General features: G+C 40.2%; 1 protein-coding gene and 1 long non-coding RNA gene across 2 annotated transcripts in view; one reads left to right on the top strand and one right to left on the bottom strand.

Annotated features, from left to right (window-relative positions):
• The window catches only part of SKOR2 (SKI family transcriptional corepressor 2), a 42,791-nt gene extending 29,884 nt beyond the window's left edge, over positions 1–12,907 (top strand). The window contains exons 6-8 of the mRNA XM_034403906.3: positions 5,336–5,403; positions 9,915–9,980; positions 12,102–12,907. Of these exons, the coding sequence (XP_034259797.2) occupies positions 5,336–5,403; positions 9,915–9,977 (131 nt within the window). The 3' untranslated portion in view covers positions 9,978–9,980; positions 12,102–12,907. The remainder of the gene's footprint in view (positions 1–5,335; positions 5,404–9,914; positions 9,981–12,101) is intronic.
• The window catches only part of LOC148115029 (uncharacterized), a 44,220-nt gene that overhangs the window by 5,855 nt on the left and 16,965 nt on the right, over positions 1–21,400 (bottom strand). Inside the window, exon 2 of the long non-coding RNA XR_015732043.1 lies at positions 3,707–3,850. This is a non-coding gene — a long non-coding RNA (uncharacterized LOC148115029). The remainder of the gene's footprint in view (positions 1–3,706; positions 3,851–21,400) is intronic.

The following is a 21,400-nucleotide window of genomic DNA, read 5'->3' as shown; positions in this document are numbered from 1 at the left end:
CATACCCACACCCATAATTCTATGTGCCCTGCCCCCCCCACGCATGCATGTGCGACCCCCCCCCCCCATGTTCCCCTCGCTTTTGGCATGTGATGGCACGGTGGGCCCAGTAGGCCCATTTTATGCCCTCCCCAGGCTCCAGAGGCTTTCTAGGAGCCTTGGGAGGGCAAAAACAGCCTTCCCCACCTCCCCGGAGGCCCTCCGTAGGCTGGAAACAGCCTGTTTGCCGACTTCCGTTGGGCCCAGAAGGCCCAAAAATCAGCTGGCCAGTGCATGCAAGCATGCTGGAGCTGAGCTAGGGCAACTCTTGTGTGCCCACCAATATGGCTCTGCATGCCACCTGTGACACGCGTGCCATAGGTTCTCCATCACGGCCCTATACCATTTCAGACAAATGGCTGTCCAACCTCTTTTTAAAACCTTCAGTGTTGGAGCACCCACAACTTCTGGAGGCAAGTTGTTCCACTGATTAGTTGTTCTCACTGTCAGGAAATTTCTCCTTAATTCCAGGTTGCTTCTTTCCTTGATGAGTTTCCATTCGTTATTTCTTGTCCTGCCCTCAGGTGCTTTGGAGAATAGCTTGACTCCCTCTTCTTTGTGGCAGCCCCTGAGATATTGGAACACTGCTATCATGTCTTCCCTAGTCCTTCTTTTCATTAAACTAGACATACCCAGTTCCTGCAACCGTTCTTCATATGTTTTAGCCTCCAGTCCCCTCATCATTTTTGTTGCTCTTCTCTGCACTCTTTCCAGAGTCTCAACATATTTTTGGAAGAGTTTCTCTTCCATGTTCTTGTTTTGTTGTTGATTAGAAGCATCTTCTCCCTAGCTCCCAAGCTCTGTTGCCCACCCCATTGTCACAAAGTCACGGTGCTCAATCTCTGCCAAGGTAAGAGAAATCCAACCAGGATCTCCCACTGGTTAATCTGGAAGATACAAAACACCTCCCAAAGCTTTTTCATTGTTGTCGAGGGAGGAAACATTTATTATCAGAAACCCAAGGACACAAAGAAAGCAGAGGACACTGGATCATCTGAAAAAAAGCCAAGGAACTAATTTATAGGCTCCCATTTGCTGAGTCAAGAGACTTAAAGAGACAGTGCATCACACAGGTCAACCCAAAGAGACATTTTTTTAAAAAAAAGGCAAGATACATAAGGTTGTTGTAAAGGTTAGGACGAGTAATGCATATTAACCACTTTGACCACAGTATATCAGGAACTTTATAGAGATGGTTGTATACACATACATGCCCATCATACGGTCTCCTTCCAGGGAAAGGAATGTGATGCATAGTGCAGAAAAGAAGAAAAAGTCAAAGAAAGATAAGACATGAAACAGAAAATAAAACTTTTTTCACGCACACACACACACACACACCCAGACAAGAGCATTCATTGTATTTCTCGGTAGCTATCTACCCTGTTTCCCAAAATAAGACATCCCCTGATAATAAGCCCAATCAGGATTTTGAGCACATGGCAATAAGTCCAAGCGCTTATTTCAGGGTTCAAAAAAAATATAAGACAGGGTCTTATTTTTGGGGAAACACGGTATTCTTGCAAATCATCCTGGCTCTAGATTCATCTATCATAGGGATGGTCCAGCCTTGGTAATTTAAAGGCTTGTGGACTTCAGCAACCAGAATTCCCCAGCCAACATGGCTGGCTGGGGAATTCTGGGAGTTGAAGTTCACAAGCCTTTAAGTTGGCTTAAAGTTGGACACCCCTGATCTACCACTTCATGCGTGGCATTTTGTCCTTTAATGTTCTCATTTTTCCGTTTCTGAGGATCTCCTCAACCTCATCTTAGTGTGATTTTTCTCCCTCTCCCTCTCAACTCTTTCACTCTTCCTTCATGTAACGGTGGTACAATTCAACCTTAATTCTCTCTACATGACCAAAACACCTCAGCCTGTTGAGTTCATCCCGGGAATTCATAATTCATTTTTAGATTTAGATAGATAGATAGATAGATAGATAGATAGATAGATAGATAGATAGATAGATGGATGGATGGATGGATGGATGGATGGATGGATGGATGGATGGATGGATGGATAGATAGATAGATAGTTCATAGATAGATGATAGATAGATAGATAGATAGATAGATAGATAGATAGATAGATAGATATAGGTCATAGATAGATCGATCATAAATAGATCAATCACAGTTTGATCATAGATAGATACATAGATAGATAGATGATAGATCGATCATAGATAGATAGATAGATAGATCATAGATAGATCAATCATAGATAGATCGATCATATAGATAGATGATAGATGATAGAGAGAGAGAGATCATTGATAGATCATAGAATGATCATAGATAGATTGATCATAGATAGATAGATAGATAGATAGATAGATAGATGATAGATAGATAGTAGATAGAGTGATCATAGATAGATAGATAGATCATAGATAGATAGATAGATAGATAGACAGACAGACAGACAGACAGACAGACAGACAGATAGATAGATGTAAAATGGGAAGAAATATATGTAATATATATGTAAAATAGGAGGAGAATTTATTGCTTTTTCTCTTCTTTCAGCACTCAGCCAAGGTGGATCCTACATATTTAGATGTTAAATTTAATTGACCATTTTTTCCTTCTTTTTTGTACACTATTTTTGTTGTTGTTAGGGTTGGATGTATGTTTTTGTTTTGCTTCATTTGGTTGGTTTGTTCTGTATTTTATTCTCTATGACAGAACAATCAATTTATATATTTTAAAAAAAAGAAGTTACTTTGCTAAGCACAGAGGTTATTAAATGAGGCAGGCCTGATTTTACACCTTTTTTTTTGCCATGATTGTTAAGTGAATCACTGCAGTTGTTAAGTGAATCGAGTGGTCGTTAAGCAAATCTGGCTTCCCCCCATTTGACTTTGCTTGTCAGAAGCTCCCTAGGAAGGTTGCAAACGACAATCCCAAAACCCCGGGATGCTATATAACCATTGTAAATTGTTAAGATTTTAAAATTTAGTAGCTGGAGCTGTGGTCTTGTACAATGAGCCAGAACACACAGTTACAGTTGATTGACTGGAGAGGGCTGGCTCCTGCGTGAGGCAATCCGCACTGTGATTGGTTGCTATGGATGTGGAGGGGGAGGTTCCCTTTTTTCCCGCCTTTTTCTTCTGTGTCCTCTGTGGGCTCTGAGATTTACCTCATGACACTCCTGTTTGCCTGACTATCTACCACGTTTCCCCAAAAATAAGACCCTGTCTTACATTTTTTTTTAACCCCGAAATAAGCACTTGGCCTTCTTTTCAGGGAGGTCTTATTATTTTGGGACGGGTGGAGCTAAGATGGGGCTCCTCTTGCCGTCTTACCTGAGTGTTTAAATATTTTCAGGGACGGTTTATTTTCAGGGGGGGCTTATTTTAGCACATGCACTCAAAACCCCAATTGGGCTTATTATCAGGGGATGTCTTATTTTCGGGGAAGCAGGGTAGTTTGATATAAAATATATTTCTTTATATAAAACTACAAGTCTCTAACTTCATTTGGATACCTGCTGCGCGATTCCCTGACATAAATGCATGGTGATTTCCAAACACCCACATTTTGATGAGATAACTGTGAGGCTGTTGCAACAGTCATAAGTGTGAAAACTGGTCATAAGTCACTTTTTGTAACTGTGAACGGTCATTAAACAATTGGGTGTATCTCAAGGACTACCTGTACGTACCATCAGGGCGCCGACTTCTAGCAATCACATAGATAGTTCGTCTCCATAAAGATTTATCCTTAAAACCTATTCCTTCAAGTCTTCCAATGGTGCGTTCATCACCTCTGTAATTGAGTTCATTCACTTCCTCTTGAGAAGGCTCTCCTGCTAGGAAAGGTGGAAGGAAGAAGAATAACTAGGCCTTCATATAATGTGTACATTAGATAACTAGGCCTTCATATAATGTGTACAAAGTAGGATAATTTGCGCCTGGCTAAATGTCTGAGATTCTCAGTCATGGTTGTCCTAAAGGTGCTTTTCCAAAAAGCATCTGGGACTTTGTTTTTCCTTGAAGACATTTTGCTTCTCATCCAAGAAGCTTCTTCAGTTCTTCAGAACTGTTCTTCAGAACTGAAGGAAGCCTCTTGGATGAGAAGCGAAACATCTTCAAGGAAAAACAAAGTGAAGTTGCCTTTTGGAAAAGCACCTTTGGGACGGTTTGAGCCTGGCTGTTTATGCTTGAGAGAAAATTCTGGGTTGATATGGGATTATCAAATTGTATTTATAATGTAAGATCCATGAAAAGCAGATTTTAGAAAATGTTAGGCTACCAAATCAGCTGCAAACATCTGGATAACTACCAGAACACAGCTAGAAGTGATATATCATAATCAACTTTAATTTTGAAGCCCACATTTGGTAGCTTTACATGTGATGTCTCTGAGAGATGGAATTATAATTCCTGTTACTCCCAACTGACAGTACAATACTGCGAATATAAAACAGGTAGTCCTCGCTTACTCCTTCAGCGCCCATTCAAAATTGCAATGGTGCTGAACAAGTGAGACTTACAACTGGTCCGCAAATGTGCAACCATTGCAGCACCCCTGTGTTCACATGATCACGATCCACATTATTGGCACTTAACAATGGTTGCACTGCAGCTTCCCTTGATCTTGTGATTGGCATTTGCGATCTATCTTCCCACTTCCGACAAGCAAAATCAATGGGGAAGCCAGCAGGGAATGTTTCAAGTCACTCAAGTAAGTCTCCCCCACATGGTAACAACTACCCCAGGCCCAAACTCGCTCACCATGCATCTGCAGCCACCTGTGCATCTTCCCAGCAGCAGTTACTTAACTCCCTGTGGATCATCTTGTGAACCCCATGTGACTTACAACTTCCTGCCGGCTTCCCCAGTGACTTTGCTCATTAGAAGCTGGCAGAAAGTTGCAAGGAGGGCCTTTGTTTAAGGAACCATGATTCTCGCTTAATAATGGTAATGGGGAGAGCTTGGATTGCCACTGCTAAGCAATGCAGTCATGTGACATCACGCTTTATAGCCATACTTCTTTAGTGATAGAAATTCCACTCCCAATTACCGTCATTAACTGAGGACCATCTGTATACAGACTGAGGATAATTGCTTAAATACTTCATTTCATTTAACAGACTTCCTATGATCTAACAACTCTGCACATCCAGGTCTGCTCTTTTTTTTCAGTAACCAATTTTTTTTCCAGTACAAAATTACCAGAGAATAACAAACTGCGGCTTTTAGGGGGGGAAATTGAATTAGCAGTGTCTAACAAGAAAATTATTCATGTACTTTTTCTCTTTTTTTGTCCTTTTTTCCCCCTTTTTGCACAGATAATTTTCAAGATCAGATGAAGCGGGAGTTGGCCTACAGAGAAGAAATGGTTCAACAATTACAAATTGTAAGATTCTCCTCTGCTGAGTGGCTTTGGATTAAAAATGCACTCATCTGATAGCTTAGCACAGATGTCTATGAATATTTGCCTTGGCTGGGACAAAGGAGTTTGGGATTTTCTTTTCATGCAGAGCATTAGGGCTTCTTTAATTATTTTCTGTCTTTGAGACAGTCTTGACTCTCCGCAACTGCCTGCAATTTTTCTTGTCCATCTTGTCAGAAGTAGTTTGCCATTGCCTGCTTTTTAGGGAAAGAGGGATTGGCCTAAAGTCATCCAGCTGGCTTCATGCATAAAGTGGGACTAGAACTCACTGTCTCCCAATGCTGGGAGCTATCTTGGTGCTGTAACCACTATATTTAGCCCTCAACCTATGACCTTAATGAGGTCCACAATTTCCATCTTATGTCATGGTGACTCACTTAACCAATCCAATTTTATGACCTTTTTTTTGTGGTGGTCATTAAGCAAATGAGGCAGTCGTAAAGCGAACATGGCAATCACAAAGCAAGTCCATTCATTCCTATGGAGATTTTTTTGCAGAAACTGCCCGAAAATCCTGGAAACTAGTCAAACATTCCATCGCTCTTCCTTTCATGAATCAAGGTAGAGCTAGTTCAGTCTAGTGATTAAAGCAGCAGGCTAAAAACCTGGAGACAGTGAGTTCTAGTCCCACCTTAGGCATGAAAGCTGGCTGGGTGACTTTGGGCCGGTCCTTCTCTCTCTCAGCCCAGCCCACCTCACAGGGTTGTTGTTGTTGTGGACAAAATAGGAGAAGGAAGGAGTATTAGGTATGTTCGCCACCCTGAGTTACCTATAAAAATAATCATGGTGGGATTTTTTTAAAAAATCCAAGATAAATAAATGTTACTCCCAAGAAGAGCTCGGCTGATGGTTTGGCCAGCTTACTATCAAAAATCCAGAAATCAGCTGGGCTTTTTCTTAGTCATCAAACATATGAGAAGTAGATCCGTTTGGCCAGCCATGGGAGATGCCTCCTGCCAGTGGTGGAATCCAATTTTGTTTACTACTGGTTCTGTGGGCATGGCTTGATGGGCGTGGCAGGGGAAGGATACTGCAAAATCTCCATTCCCACCCCACTCCAGGGGAAGGATACTGCAAAATCCCCATTCCCTCCCCACTCCTGGGGGGAGGATATTGCAAAATCTCCACTCCCACCCCACTTTGGGGCCAGCCAGAGGTGGTATTTGCTGGTTCTCCGAACTACTCAAAATTTCTGCTACCGGTTCTCCAGAACCTGCTGAATAGCACCCCTGCCTCCTGCCCCACCAACTTTCTTCAGTTTCTGTGGCGTTCTATGAATGCCCACAAAAACCTAACAAGACAAAATTGCCTTTAAGAGGAGCTTGATTGCACACTCACACATCCATGTACTTTTCTTGCCAAGGTGATGGAAGGGTTTCAAATTAGAATAGGCTTTTTAAGGCAACCCAGTCTCCCAGTGCCCTCTGCTGCTTTCTTTTATTACTGCACACACATACACACACACACACAAACACACACACAGACACACACACACCCAGCAGCTCAGCAGGGAAAGCCATTAGTACCTGCAGTTACAATAAACCTCAATCAGGAGGGATCTTTTTCAGTTTTTCTCCATTGGTGGGTTTGTAAAGAATCTTGTTGTTTCTGGTGGATTGACCTCCTTGGTTTTATTTATTTATTTGATTTTTATGATTTATTTATTATTTTATAAATAACTCAAGGCGGCAAACATACAGACTACTCTTTCCTCCTCCTATTTTCCCCACAGCAATAACACCCCTATGAGGTGGGTTGGCTGAGAGAGAGAGTGACTGGCCCAAAGTCAGCCAGATGGTTTTCATGCCTAGGGTGGGACTAGAACTCACTGTCTCCTGGTGATTGGCCCAAAGTCACCTTGCCAAGTTTCGTGCCTATGGTGGGACTAGAACTCACCATCTCCTGATAATTGGCCCAAAGTCACCTTGCCAAGTTTCGTGCCTAAGGCGGAACTAGTACTCACTATCTCCTGATGATTGGCTCAAAGTCACTTGCCAACTTTCATGCCTAAAGTGGGACTAGAACTCACTGTCTCTTGGTGATTGGCCCAAAATTACCTTGCCAACTTTCATGCCTAAAATGGGTCTAGAACTCACCATCTCCTGATGATGGGCTCAAAGTCACCTTGCCAAGTTTCGTGCCTAAGGCGGGACTAGTAGTCACTGTCTCCTGATGATTGGCCCAAAGTCACCCTGCCAGTTTTCCTGCCAAATGGGACTAGAACTCCCAGTCTTCTAGTTTCTAGCTTGGTGCACTAATCACTAGACTAAACTGGCTCTCATTTTTTTTTTTTTTTAATTTTAATTTGATTTATATGCCGCCCTTCTCCGGAGACTCAGGGCGGCTTACAATGTGCTCAGCAATAGCCTTCATCCTTTTGTATATTTATACAAAGTCAGTTTATTGCCCCCACAAACTGGGTCCTCAATTTACCTACCTTAGAAAGGATGGAAGGCTGAGTCAACCTTGAGCCTTGGCGAGATTCGAACCTGCAGTAATTGCAGGCAGCTGGTCTTAATAATCAGCTTAATAACAGGGTGCCTTAGACCACTGTACTACAAGGCTCATTGATATCCCAAAACATTGACCTTTTGTAGATGAATGGGAAATGGGTCACAGGGCCTTTCTCCTTGACTGCTCTTCCCTTGCCAACAGAGAGCCAGCACCTGTGAGCTGGGGCTGCAAATAATGATGTGAGCACAGATTGTGAGAAAGCACGTCAACAGAAAGTCTTCTTGCCCACTGCTGTACGTTAGGCCTTCGCCATCTCCACTAAGAGAGCATTGTGTTTTATTCCTGCCTGCGTAGGTTGCTGTATCCCTAGGAGTTCAAGCAAGCACAGATGGGGCTTGTCATGTTTTTATTCTCCCAACAAAGGGTTGCCGTGTTGGAACGGTGCTTTGTGCAATGACCCTTTGTAGTCATTGCGCATATATTTGCTTTTTCAATGAAGAGAGTCATGCACAGAACCCGGCCATCTCTGCAACATTCCCACTGGTTAAGTTAGCTTAACCCCCGTGCATGACTGAGCCTGTTTGGGGCTGAGTGCAACAACATCCTGAGAATTAATTGATTGGGCCAGCTGATCCTATCAGGGTTCTCCCAGCACATTAACCCCCTCATTAAACCAGTTAGGCAGATTGTAAGGACAAAGTCAGTTGGTTGTAAAAAGGTGGAAGAGTGATTGCAATTTATTTTATTTCCTCTCGGAGCTAGCAGAACGTATCACAAGGCGGCTGCAGAAATCCAAATGTTACAGTAGAGGGCAACAAAAATTGGGAACTCAGATGCGCTGCTGCCATCTAGTGGCGATACAGAGACATGCAGCCTAGATTTAATTGCTGTGGTGTGTGTGGAGTGGGTTACCTATAAACTGGGTTACGAATAAAATGTGTTGACAAAATTAGAAATGAGGAGGTGATAAGCTGCCTGGGAAAGCCAAGGGAAATCATCAAAACAATTAAAAAGTGAAAGTTAGAATATTTAAAACATGTGATGTGACACCCGAAAAAATATGGCATGCTTCACTTAATCCTCCAGGGCAAAATTGAAGGCAAACAAGGTCCAGGCAGAAGAAGAACATCATGGCTTCAAAATCTAAGGGACTGGTTTGGACAAAACTCAGCAGCACTTTTTTGTGCAGCTGTTGATAAAAATAGGATCACCAATAATGATCGCCAATGTCCGATGATGGATATGGCACAGGGAGAAAAAGAAGAAGTGTGGAGTGGGATGGTATTTGTAGCTTTTATGATGTGGATTTCAACTCCCAGATATGGACTTCAACTCCCAGAATTCCCCAGCCAGCTGGCTGGCTGGGGAATTCTGGGAGTTAAAGTCCACACTCCTTAAACTCACTGAGGTGGAGAAACTGGTAGTGTGTGTTATCTGAACTTTGAGACTGGCAGATGAAAAGAGAAGTATAAGTCATCTTTAACCTGATTTGTGAGGGTGGGGAGATGAAACATGTTGGTGTGAAAAGGTTCTTGATACCCTTCAAAATCATCTAAAAATTAAAACTTGATTGAAGTACTATATTATACTACAGGGTTGAGCATCTATGGCTCCTTTACGCCTTGTGGACTTCAACTCCCAGAATTCATGGTACTCAACATGACTGGGTCAGGAATTCTCGGAGTTGAAGTCCACAGGGTGTAAAGTTGCTGACCCCATAGTCATAGTACAATATTGTAACCCAGGCATTCAATGGCATTTTGCCCCCTGCAGTTTTTACTTCAATAGAGGATCATTTTCTACCGGAGCATCCCTTTTGTTCTATTATATATTTACTTATTTCAAGTGAAATATGTACACCTTATTCTTATCTACATCCATCTTATGGTCTTCCTAATAGATACGATTGCATTCCTACCAGGATTTTTAGATTTTTGGGTTTTAAGGTGCCTTCTTTGATATCTCTTCTTTCTTCACTAACTCATTGCTGTTGAGTGAGATATTTCTCTGTTTTCTTTCAGATCCCCTATGCAGCAAGCTTGATCAGGAAAGAAAAACTTGGCACACATCTTAGCAAAAGCTAAAAGGTAAGCTTACACGAATAGCGGGTGGGCCCCAAATATTTTCTACCAGTGTGGCTATTACGTTTTTGCTATATGTCCTTCTCTGATGATATGAATTTCGCAATTCATTTAACAGTTGTGTCAAGAAAGGTCGTAAAATGAGGCAAAACTCACTTAACAAATGTCTCACTGAGCAACCAAAATTTTGGGCTCAATTGTGGTTGTAAAACTGAAATACATTTTGGGGAGAACCCTGTGCAGTTGGTTATTTGACTCTCTACCTAATTTTTTTATTTTGACTGGTGAAGTTAACTTGGCTGAGTAATGAAACTTCTCAGATTAACAAATTTTGGTCCAGTTGCCATGATTTAACCTTTTAAAAATACTTTTGGCCTGACTGTTGAAGTATGTCTTCATTGATATACTGCAAGATTTGTTTTAAGCAGAGTCAAGAAAAAAAAAGTTGCTTCAGATGTTGACACGACTGTATTTCCCTCTTATTGCTTGCAGTTTAGGACAGTGAGGAATTAGGTGAATAAATTCACTGTTTTGAGTGGCACTGCTGAACAATCACGATGAAGCCCATCGCTCTTCTGCCCGAGAGCTGAAATTAAAGGCACTGTCACAATGCTGCGATTTTCAGCCCTCAATCTCTCCAGAAACATTTGAATTTGACCTGCAGTCACTTTCTGTTTTGCTGACTCAGAAATGCTGAGAACAAATAGCAAAGAAAGCCATTCACTCACTATCCTGTCCCTGGAGATTTTTTTTTAAAAAGCCCTGCACTAGCCGGACCAAACAAAGATTTTATCAGGTCAGACTTGACTCTTGATGATGTACCTTGGACGTATCCATGAATCTTTCATTGCTATAATATGGAATTAGGTTGCCATTGCTCCTTCTCAAGTTTTGCTTAAGCCCCCCCCAATCTATGGCCACGGGATCTTCTGGTGGCCTCATGTCTAAATACTATCTTGATATTAGTGTATCATCCCACTTGGAATACTGCATCCAGTTTTGGTCACCACCATATAAAAAATATGTTTGAGACTCTAGAAAGAATGCAGAGAATAGCAACAAAGATTAGATATAAGATAATAATAATAATAATAATAATAATAATAATAATAATAATAATAATAATAATAATAATAATAATAATAATAATAATTTATTAATGAATAAAACATGTAACAGTGATACCCATTGTCATCGGGGCACTTGGTACCATGTCCAAGAATTTTATAAAATACATCAGCAAATTGCAGCTTTCTGCAATAATACCAGGGGAACTGCAAAAAACTGCACTACTTGGAACATCTTAAGAAGGTACTTGGTTGATACCTAGGACGCTGGCAGCAACCCGTATCAACCATTAGCACCAGTCAATGGTATTTGTGATGCATTTTTGAATGTTCAGTTGACTGAGTTTCATATTTAATGGATAAAGATAGTAGTAGTAGTAGTAGTAGTAGTAGTAATAGTTGTAGTAGTAGTAGTAGTAGTAGTAGTATCTAGATTTATATACCACTTCACAGTGCTTTACAGCCCTCTCTAAGTGGTTTACAGAGTCAGCATATTGGCCCCATCAATCTGGGTCTTCATTTTACTGACCTTGGAAGGATGGAAGGCTAAGTCAACCTTGAGCCGATGAAAATCAAACCGCCGAACTGCAAGCAGCCAGGAGGCAGCAAAAGTAGCCTGCAGTACCACATTCTAGGGGTAACATGATAGCAGTCTCCCAATCTATGAACGGCTGTCACAAAGAAGAGGGGTCAACCTGTTTTTCATAGCACCCGAAGGCAGAACAAGAAGCAATGGATGGAAACTAATCAAGGAGAGAATCAAGCTAGAACTAAGGATAAATTTCCTGACCGTGGGAACATTTAATTAATGGAACATCTTGCTTCAGAAGTTGTGGATGCTCCATCACTACAGGTGTTCGAGAAGAGATTGGACAGCTATTTGTCCAGCATGGCATAGAGTCTCCTTCTTGAGCATGGGTTAAATTAGAAGGCCTTCAAGATCTCTTCCAACACTGGAAGAGAGAATACTTGGCTAACCTAGCTGGACTTTAGCTGTATAGTGAGATCCATTCAGTGGGCTCAAACCTTTCTGATGTTTCCTTTTTCTCTGTCTTTCTAGCAGGACCACAAGACCCTCTTGTAAGATACTACTCATCACTCTGAGTTTGGATGTATCTAAAGACTGAAAATGGAAGGACTCTGGGCATTTCAGAAAAACAATACGGAAGAAATAAAAATGGCTCTTCTAATGACAAATGGCCTCGACTCAAAGCTTTATGGACAACCATAGACATTAGAAAGTAGCAGCCATTTATTAATTTAAGAACCAAAAGGGAAATTTTAAAAAAAACAACAACAACTGGAAAGACATTTTGGATTTTTTAAAAATTTTTTTGATGGTACCAAAGGTTGGTTCGGTGATTTTTAGAAGGACTCTGGAATGTGATAGGAACTGTGGAAAGGCTGTGGCCATCCAGACTGACCCACGGGCATAGGATCTCATGGTGCTTCCGATTCCAATGCTATGAAACACATTTGGGATGTTAGCTCTTCTCCTTCGGCAGAACGATCCTTCTACAGAATGAGGTCTAAACGAACATGGGGGAAGAGTCATCCCTGGACATATTGATGGAAATGCATTAGCCATATCCGGCTCTTTCTGGAAGGAGACTGCATTACACAAGAGCGCTCACAACTTCTCTCTTCCTTTTCCAAGTTTTCCCCTGATACTTTGCTTGCTGTACAAATGAAGATGATAATCCTTCCGGAAATATTTTACAATGTACGATTGAGTGTAATTAAAAAAAAAAATTATAACCACTCAGACTAAAAAAAACAAAACCAAACAAAGATATTTAACTCTGTTGTAGTTTCTTTAACATTCATGTCGATTAAAACAAAGTCTATAATAAAAACTGAAAATTATATGAGGGGACGGCTTGTTCTTTTCTCGCACTTCAGTTCCTGCCTTGTTTGATGAACTTCTTACCTTCCTGTGTGTCACAACTGGGGGAAATTCTATTGGTTACTGTAGGAAGTTAGCACCCACCCCTTTTCTAGAGGAGTGAAATATTTTGGGAAATATGAAAAAGGCAGAATATTATATTTCCCTGGGATAAGCATGTTTTGAAGCAGCTCCCATCTTCCTGCCCCCACCCTTTGTCAATGGGCCATTAAGGCCTGGGCCAGTCTCGTCTACATAACAAAGATCTGCCTCCTTCAGGCAGAGCCATAGTAGGAATTGCCAAAGATCCAACAAAGATAGGATTAGCCCTCTACACAATAGCAGCAGAAACTCACCACATGTGACCTGGGAAGCACATGTGACCATCAGACAGCAAGGCCCCCACCTCCGGGGAGTCTGACAACCAATCAGGATACTCTTTCGGGGCCCCAAGAAATGCAGAGCCAGAGAGGGCATAAAAACCCAAGGATTTACTGTATCTGCCCCTTTTCTGTTCAGGAACTCAAGCCATGTGATCCTGTCCACCATTAAACCATCTTTCCAAGCAGTCTCCATGTTTCCAGTGTCTGTTTTCCCCACTTGGAGCAGAACCTAGAAGGAGGTTTCTTCCAACATTACAATACTGAATACGTTACCAATATGGGAATTTAATTCTGTCCTAATTTTGGTGATTCAGTTAACTGGCTGATCTTTGAACTGAACACAGGTCGTTCTGGACTGGCAACAGTTCATTTAGTGACCACCCAAAGTTATAACAACACTGAAAAAAAGTGACCTGACCATTTTTCACACACGCTGGTCACGATGATGATGTCATGAAAGGGCTTTGGGCAATTCCTACTATGGCTCTACCTGAAGCAGGTAGACCTTTGTTATGTAGAATGGACTGGCTCAGGCCTTAATGGCCCATTGACAAAGGTGGGGGGCTGAATTTCTGCCTCCCTTTTAAGGGAAATATTCTACCCTTTTGATATTTCCTAAAATATCTCATTTTCCCAGGAATGGGATGGGTGCTAACTTCCTACAATGCCAAATGGTGTGTGAGCAAAGCGAGCGAGTGCGTGCGTGCGGTCACATTTGTGAACTGTTAGGGAAGGTAAGTGAATTCCACCTCTGCTCCATCAGCATGTGCCATCACAACAAAGGTGTTCCTTCAGCGCCGTGAAGGATCTTTCAGATTATTTCATCAATTGCCACACTCGGTGGTGCCCTTTCCCTTACACTTTTGGAGTTCATTTGGGATCCAGGGATATTTACATTGTCAGCATTCTGATGCTGCCATAAAAAGACGAGGCTTGACTTTTCACCTACTTATTTTCTCTGTAGATAATATCCCCTAGGAGATGGGATGGGAGGGGGGAACATTCCTGTGGGGTGAGGTCAGAAGCTGGGGAGACTGACTTGGAAGATGGCCAATGAGAAGATGAGAATTGGGGAATGGAAAGGGAAGAGTTTGGGGGTCAGAGGGTTAGTATCGGCTACGACGAAGTCGGGGCCAGATCTGTCGTACTCAATAAATGGAATATTTCAGCAAAGATTAATTGTTTGGGAGTGCAATTTATTTGAGATGACATCGAAACCTGACATATATAAATATTGCTTCTATTGTTAATACTTGTCAATGGAGCTGATCTGAAGACTAACACAAAACATTTGCTTTTAAAAAGCATCTGAGGACTCAGAGTATCACTTTATAATTCCTTTCGTAAAACCACACTTAATATTGAATATTGCATCCAGTTTTGGTCACCACCATATAAAAAAGATGTTGTTGTGACTCTAGAAAGAGTGCAGAGAAGAGCAGCAAAGATGATGAGGGGCCTGGAGGATAAAACATATGAAGAATAGTTGCAGGAATTGGGTATATCTAGTCTAATGAAAAGAAGGACTAGGGGAGACAAGCGATTCTCCAAAGCACCTGAGGGCAGGGCAAGAAGCAACGGATGGAAACGAATCAAGGAGAGAAGCAACCTAGAACTAAGAAGAAATTTCCTGACAGTGAGAACAATTAATCTCTCTCCCTCTCTCCCTCCCTCCCTCTTTTCCTAAAACATTCAAGAAGGAAAAATGTCTATGAAGATTCTCAATCATCCTGGCCATGCTTGTCCCAAAGCTGTTTTTCAAAAGGCAACTGGACTTACTTTCTTTTTTCCGCCCTTGAAGACGTTTCGCTTCTCATCCAAGAAGCTTCTTCAGTTCTCTCATTTCTTCAGAACGGAATAAGCTTCTTGGATGAGCAGCAAAACGTTTGCAAGGCAAAAAAATAAAATAAAATAAAATCCAAGAAAGTCTATTTGCCTTTTGAAAAGCACCTTTGGGATATCCAAGGAGAGAATACTTAATACAATTAGGGAATATGAAGTACCACCCAAGAGACAATACGGGATGCATCCTGATTTAATGGAAAACAATCTAATTCTAATCGTTTCCTCAAGGGACTGCAGTAGCAAGCTATGTTCAAGGTGAATCTACATTTCCTCCAGTTCTGTGGAAATCAAGGATATTACAATGTTTTCAGGTACCGTATTTTTTGGACTATAAGGCACGGGAGTATAACACACATCAAGATTTTGAAGAGGAAAACAAGGGGAAAAAACAGTTTTTGCCCTCCCCAGCCCCCAGGAGCACTCTGCAGGCCTCCCAAACCCTCTGTGCATCCTGTTTTTGCTAAAAAGGGGCCTATTTTCGCAAAAACGGGATGCGCAGAGGGTTTTGGACATGTGTATGTTTTTTAAGTCTAGAAATTGCTGCTCTCTGGCAGATAGGACAAAAAAATAATGAGCCAAGTTATTGCAAAAATCAAGTGTGATAAGTTTGATTTAATTTACATCAAATCAAATTAATTAAATACAATTAACAAGATGCTTCTCTGAGGTACTTAATAATTATACTCCTTTGGCACATTAAAAATTTGGTGGTAACCTTTGAAAGAATGCTAAATCTCTTTTGTTTCACTGGATCTATGAATGTGCTCCAGAACCACCTCTTGAGACCCAAATCTGTCCAGTTCAGTTGACAAGAGTTACTTAGCCGGACAGACTAAATTCAAATATTTGAGGATGCACTGTAGGTAGTCCTTGAGTTATCGTCACAATTGAGCCCAAACCTTCCGTTGCTAAGCGAGACAGTTGTTAAGGAGGTCTTGCCCCATTTTGTGACTTTTCTTGCCACAGTTGTTAACTGAATCACTTCGGTTGATAAGCTAGTAAGATGGTTGTAAAGTGAATCTGGGTTTCCCATGGAATTTGCTTGCTGTTGCAATATTTTTAGGATCAGACTCAATAATAATAATGAGAGTTAGAGGTTCAAATATATTTCTCTTTAATTATAGTAGGCATTCTATATTCACTGAATATTCACAGATAGAAGCAAAGAAAAATGGCGAAGGTGGCTCCTTATATATACAAAGGGTGGAGCCAAGAGTGGGAGTGGTGAATTATGAATACATTAAGAAACAAAGAATAAGTTAACCCCTGATATCCCATATATACATTATTTACACATTAGAGAATAAGGCATTTACATCTGACAAATCCCCCTCTAAATGCCGGTTCGCTATACAACACCAATTACATTCAGATTCAGGACAATATAAGACATACAATTTAGAAGTTAAGTATTTGTGCTGTTTAGAAGGTAAAGGCTTCGTCAATATGTCAGCTAATTGTTCAGAGGTATCACAATGCACTGCTTTGATAAATCCATCTTGGGACAATTGTCTCACATGCTTAAATTTTATATCTATATGCCTGGATCTTTGTCCAATGGCATCGGATCTAGATATTTCAATGGCCGCTTTATTGTCTTCATGCATGACAAAAGGCAAAGCAGGTTTTTTCCAAACATCTGAAATTAAATCATTAAACCATACAAGGTTATTTGCAGCTTTGGATAAACAAACATATTCCGCTTCTGTGGTTGAAGTGGCTACCAGTTCTTGTTTACCAGTGTACCAGTAAACTGGACAGTCATTTAACATAAAAATATAACCAGAAGTACTTTTTCTGCATGATGCATCTCCAGCCCAATCCGCATCTGCGTAACATGTAAGTCTTGGTTCTTTATTATCACTAGGCTCTAATACTAGACAAAAGTCTAATGTACTTTTCAGATATCTTAAAATTCTTTTGACAGCTTCCCAGTGATACATTGTTGGTTTACTAACGTGCCTTGATAATAAATTGAGTGGTAATGCAATATCTGGCCTGGTCCAATTAGATATATAAAGAAGTGAACCTATGACTGATCTATAAAATGTATTATCCTTGAATTCAGGGGAAGATTCATTATTATTTCTAAGGAAATCAGTTTGCATAGGAGTGTCACAGGGTTTGGCATTGTTTAAATTGCATTTGTTTAGAAGTTCAATAATCTTATCTTTTTGAGTAAGTTTGAAGCCCCTTCTAGTTTTGTTAATTTGTACACCAAGGTATTTGTTTACTTTACCTAGAGATTTCAACGAGAAATGTTCATTTAACTTGTTTACAAAAATTTCTCTTCTCTCTCTGTGTTTTCCTATATATAAAATATCATCTACATAAATCAATACAAACTCAACGTGATCATCACTCTTTTTGACAAAGAAACAGTTATCAGCAGTGGTAGCGTTGAAATCCATGGTTTTAAGTACTTTTACCAAGCAATCGTACCATCTTTTGCCAGATTGCTTTAATCCGTATAAACTCTTGTTCAATAGCCAAATTTCATTTTTATTAGTGTATTGACTGTGAGGTGCTCTTACGTATATTTCCTTATCTAGTTTTGCGTGTAGGTACGCAGTCTGTATGTCATATTGAAATACATCAAGATTGAGTGTGGATGCTACTACTAGAGCTGTTTTAACACTCTCTGTTCTCACTGTGGGAGAGTATGTGTCAGTATAGTCCTCCGGATATTTTTGTGCATAACCTTGTGCAACCAATCTAGCTTTGTATAAGGTATTGCCTCCTTCTAGATTCTTAATTTTATAAATCCACCTGGTACCAATAATTGTTTTATCTTTGGGTGCAATCGCAGGTGTGAATACATTTAATCCTTGCAAACTCTCCATCTCTTTTTTCATAGCTAGTTCCCATTTTTCTTTTTCTTCACGAGGTAGTTTTAATACTTCCTCATATGTATTAGGTGTTATTTGTTCACCATCCATATGCATTATGTAATCTTTGTATTTATTTGGTATTTGATTTCTGTTGTTCCTAATAGCTCTTTCTGGTTTGCTATGATAGTCATGCAAATATCTTGCTTCCTTTTTTGTTAATGTGTCTGTCTTTATTTTGTGTTGACTATTTGTCCATGTTTTGGTTTTGCTTTTACTTTTGTTAATATTTTGATTTTCTATCGTCCCTTCTTCACGAGATTTGGTATTCTTGCATTTATTCGGAAATATTTCATTAAGATGTAATTTAGACCAGTTGGCCTGTTCATGGAACACAGCTGTTCTGGAAACTATAAATTTATTATTATTATCAATGAATCTGTACCCTTTGGTGCCAGTTTCATATCCCATAAATCTTAATCTTCTGGATACGTTTTCTCCCTTTCTCCTCAATTGTTTGGGTATGTGTACGTCTGCAGTGACCCCAAATATGTGCATGTGTGCTAATTTTGGTTTCCTATTATACATCACCTCATATGGTGTCTTATTCACAATACTGGACCAGGTTCTATTTTGAGTGTAATTTGAATAATGTAGGGCTTCTGACCAAAATTGTTTGCCTAAACCAGCATCCTCTAATGTGCATCTAATCATGGTTTGTAATGTGGAATTCTTTCTCTCTGCAATCCCGTTTTGGAACGCAGAAAATGGACTAGACGTGTAATGTAGCATTCCTCTATCCTTTAACCATTGGGAGAATTCCTTAGACATGAATTCACATCCCCTATCTGTCATAATTTGTTTTATTCTGATATTATGTTGTGTTTCTATGCGTTTGTAAAATTCCTTAAATTTTTGAAAGGTTTCATCCTTGTGTTTTAATGTGTAAACAAAACCATAGCGACTGTAATCGTCTACTATTGTTAGGAAGTAACGTTTTCTATAAGTGATTGATGGAGTTAATGGATCAACTAAGTCCATGTGTACTAAGTCAAAAATTTTGTTAGTTGATCTGGTGGATTTTTTTGGCCTGGGACTAGTTTTTAATTTAGTAGATTTACATACTGAGCATTCCAAATAATTTTCACAATTTTTTATTTTGACACCTTCTGCGTGTTCAGTCATTTTTTGTACTACAGGAAAACTTGCATGTCCTAACTTCCTATGTAAGATATGAGCACACTCGTCATGAATTGGTTTACCTATTTTTGGTTTCTTCTCATTGTGTGTATCTGTGTGATCATGAGATATTTTACATTCATCATTGTCACTGTTACTAATATTTTCATCATCTGCCTCAATGCAATCTTCCATATTTGAATCAATGTTATGTAACCATCTTTCTTTTGTTATCAGATAGGGTAGGCCTCCTTTAATCATCACAGTGCCTACATTTGTTTTATTCTTCTCTAAAGTTGCCTTTCCCTTTGAGAAAACTATATTGATGTCAGAATCTCTGCTTAATTTTATGACACTTAGTATGTTATGAGGTATTTCTGGTATTAACAATACCCCCTCTATTTTTCCTACACCAGGTAAGGTCACATTCCCTCTGCCTAATACTTGAACTTTTTCTTGATTAGCTACCTTTATTACAAACTTATCTTCTGTAAATGAAGACAATATATTTTTGTTATTAGTGGTGTGATTAGTTGCTCCAGAATCTATAAGCCAATTATTGTTCTCATTTGGTTGCGTTTTGGTGCTATCTTGTTTATTTAGTCCATTCAGTGAACCAGATTTTCTCTCTTTTGAATTTTCTCTGCCCCCTCTACTTTCTCTGTAATTTGGTGGGCTTCTATATTTATGTCTATCTGTGGAAGACTGTCTATAATTGTATTTATTCCTATATTCTGACCTATGTCTTTCCTTTGAAATTTTGGGGCAATCTCTTCTATTGTGTTCTCTGGACCCACAATTGTGGCATTTAAAAGTTTCATTATATTTTTCTTGGAAAGCTACCTTCCTAAAAGGTTTGTGTTCTGTGTGATTGCTATAACGATTTTTTCTTGAATTGTCTTCTGCTATCAATTTGTTAGACAGACTTTCTATTGACAAATATCCTAGATTGATGGTGTCTAAGTGTGACATAAAACTATCCCATGATGAATCAAGTGAGTTGATAATAACACTTTTCATTGTTTGATCTGAAATCACTTCCCCCCTCAAATGCAGCTCAGCTCTTATTTTGTTTAAAGATATTAAATGCTCACTTATGGAAACCCCTGGTTTTACTCTGGAAGAAAAGAAGTCCTTAGACATCCTTGTGGTGGTAGCTACACTATCGCTGTGAAACAAATTAAACATGCATTGAATTATTTCTGAAACAGTTAGATTTGGTTTGATGCTATGATACATTGCAGGAGACACGCTAGATATTATTAAGAAAAATGCCTTATGGTGTAAACAATCTATTTTTAAAGTCCAAGGTCTTCTTGGGGGACTAGTGATAAAAAATAGTAAATTTTCTTTCATAAAGACAACCTGGAGCTGTTGATACCATTCTTGTAAATTAATGCCATCAACCCTAAGTTTTGGGAAGTCACTGGGTAAGTTACCCACATTATTTTGTCCATTACTTACAACCTGAGGCAGTCCGTGGTCTTGCAAGTGTAGGAAATTGCAAAACGGCATGGGAATGCTCGCAACGAGTCTGCGCGGTTCTCTGGCCAGTTCAAGTCTTTCCGGACCGTCTACGTAGTTTCGCACATGCGCGTTGTTCATTTCTTCTTTGACGTCGTCGTGGAAGGTTCTCTCCATTGCAGCTCGCTCGCTCCGTTCCTCTTCAGACGAGTCGGTCTCTGGCTCGGTCTTAGGAGTTCTGATGGCAGTGACTGTTCTTCTCTTTCTTTTGGGTGCGTTGGCACTTGCTTCGGTCTGCGGTGTAGGGCGGAATCGACATGGCTCTCTGGGCTCGGGCGTCGTCGTTCTCGAAGTCAGGATGGGAGCGTGCAGGTCTTGAAGTATCGGCTTGTTCGCTTGCTTCTTCGTTGGCGCTTTGGAAATTTTTAATTTTGGCCCGAATGCAGCAAAAAGCGTCTTCATTGCTGACTTTACTTGGGATTTCGTTAAGTCGTTTTCATTTTCTGATTCTGGCTCTTCCGAAGAGTTTGAATCCTCCTTTTCACTTTCGTTGTCTGATAACGTTTTTCGCGCCAGAAATTTTGAACTGAGCATTTTGATTGGCTCTGCTTCGCTCACTTTGGGGGCTTGTTGAAACCAAGATGGCTGCCATTCAAAATTTCGCGCGGGATCACATCTTTTCTTTTTCATAACGGCTTTCTCTGTAGTCATATCACTCACAGTTTTTTGGTCTTTGGGTTTCTCTTTAGCGATGTTTTTCTCTCTCGCTGCTCCG

This window comes from Pantherophis guttatus, chromosome 2 (assembly GCF_059756535.1).
Source record: "Pantherophis guttatus breed Tessera chromosome 2, ASM5975653v1, whole genome shotgun sequence".
In the NCBI taxonomy this organism is placed as follows: Eukaryota; Metazoa; Chordata; class Lepidosauria; order Squamata; family Colubridae; genus Pantherophis; species Pantherophis guttatus.
This window is presented reverse-complemented; position numbering and strand designations above follow the sequence as displayed.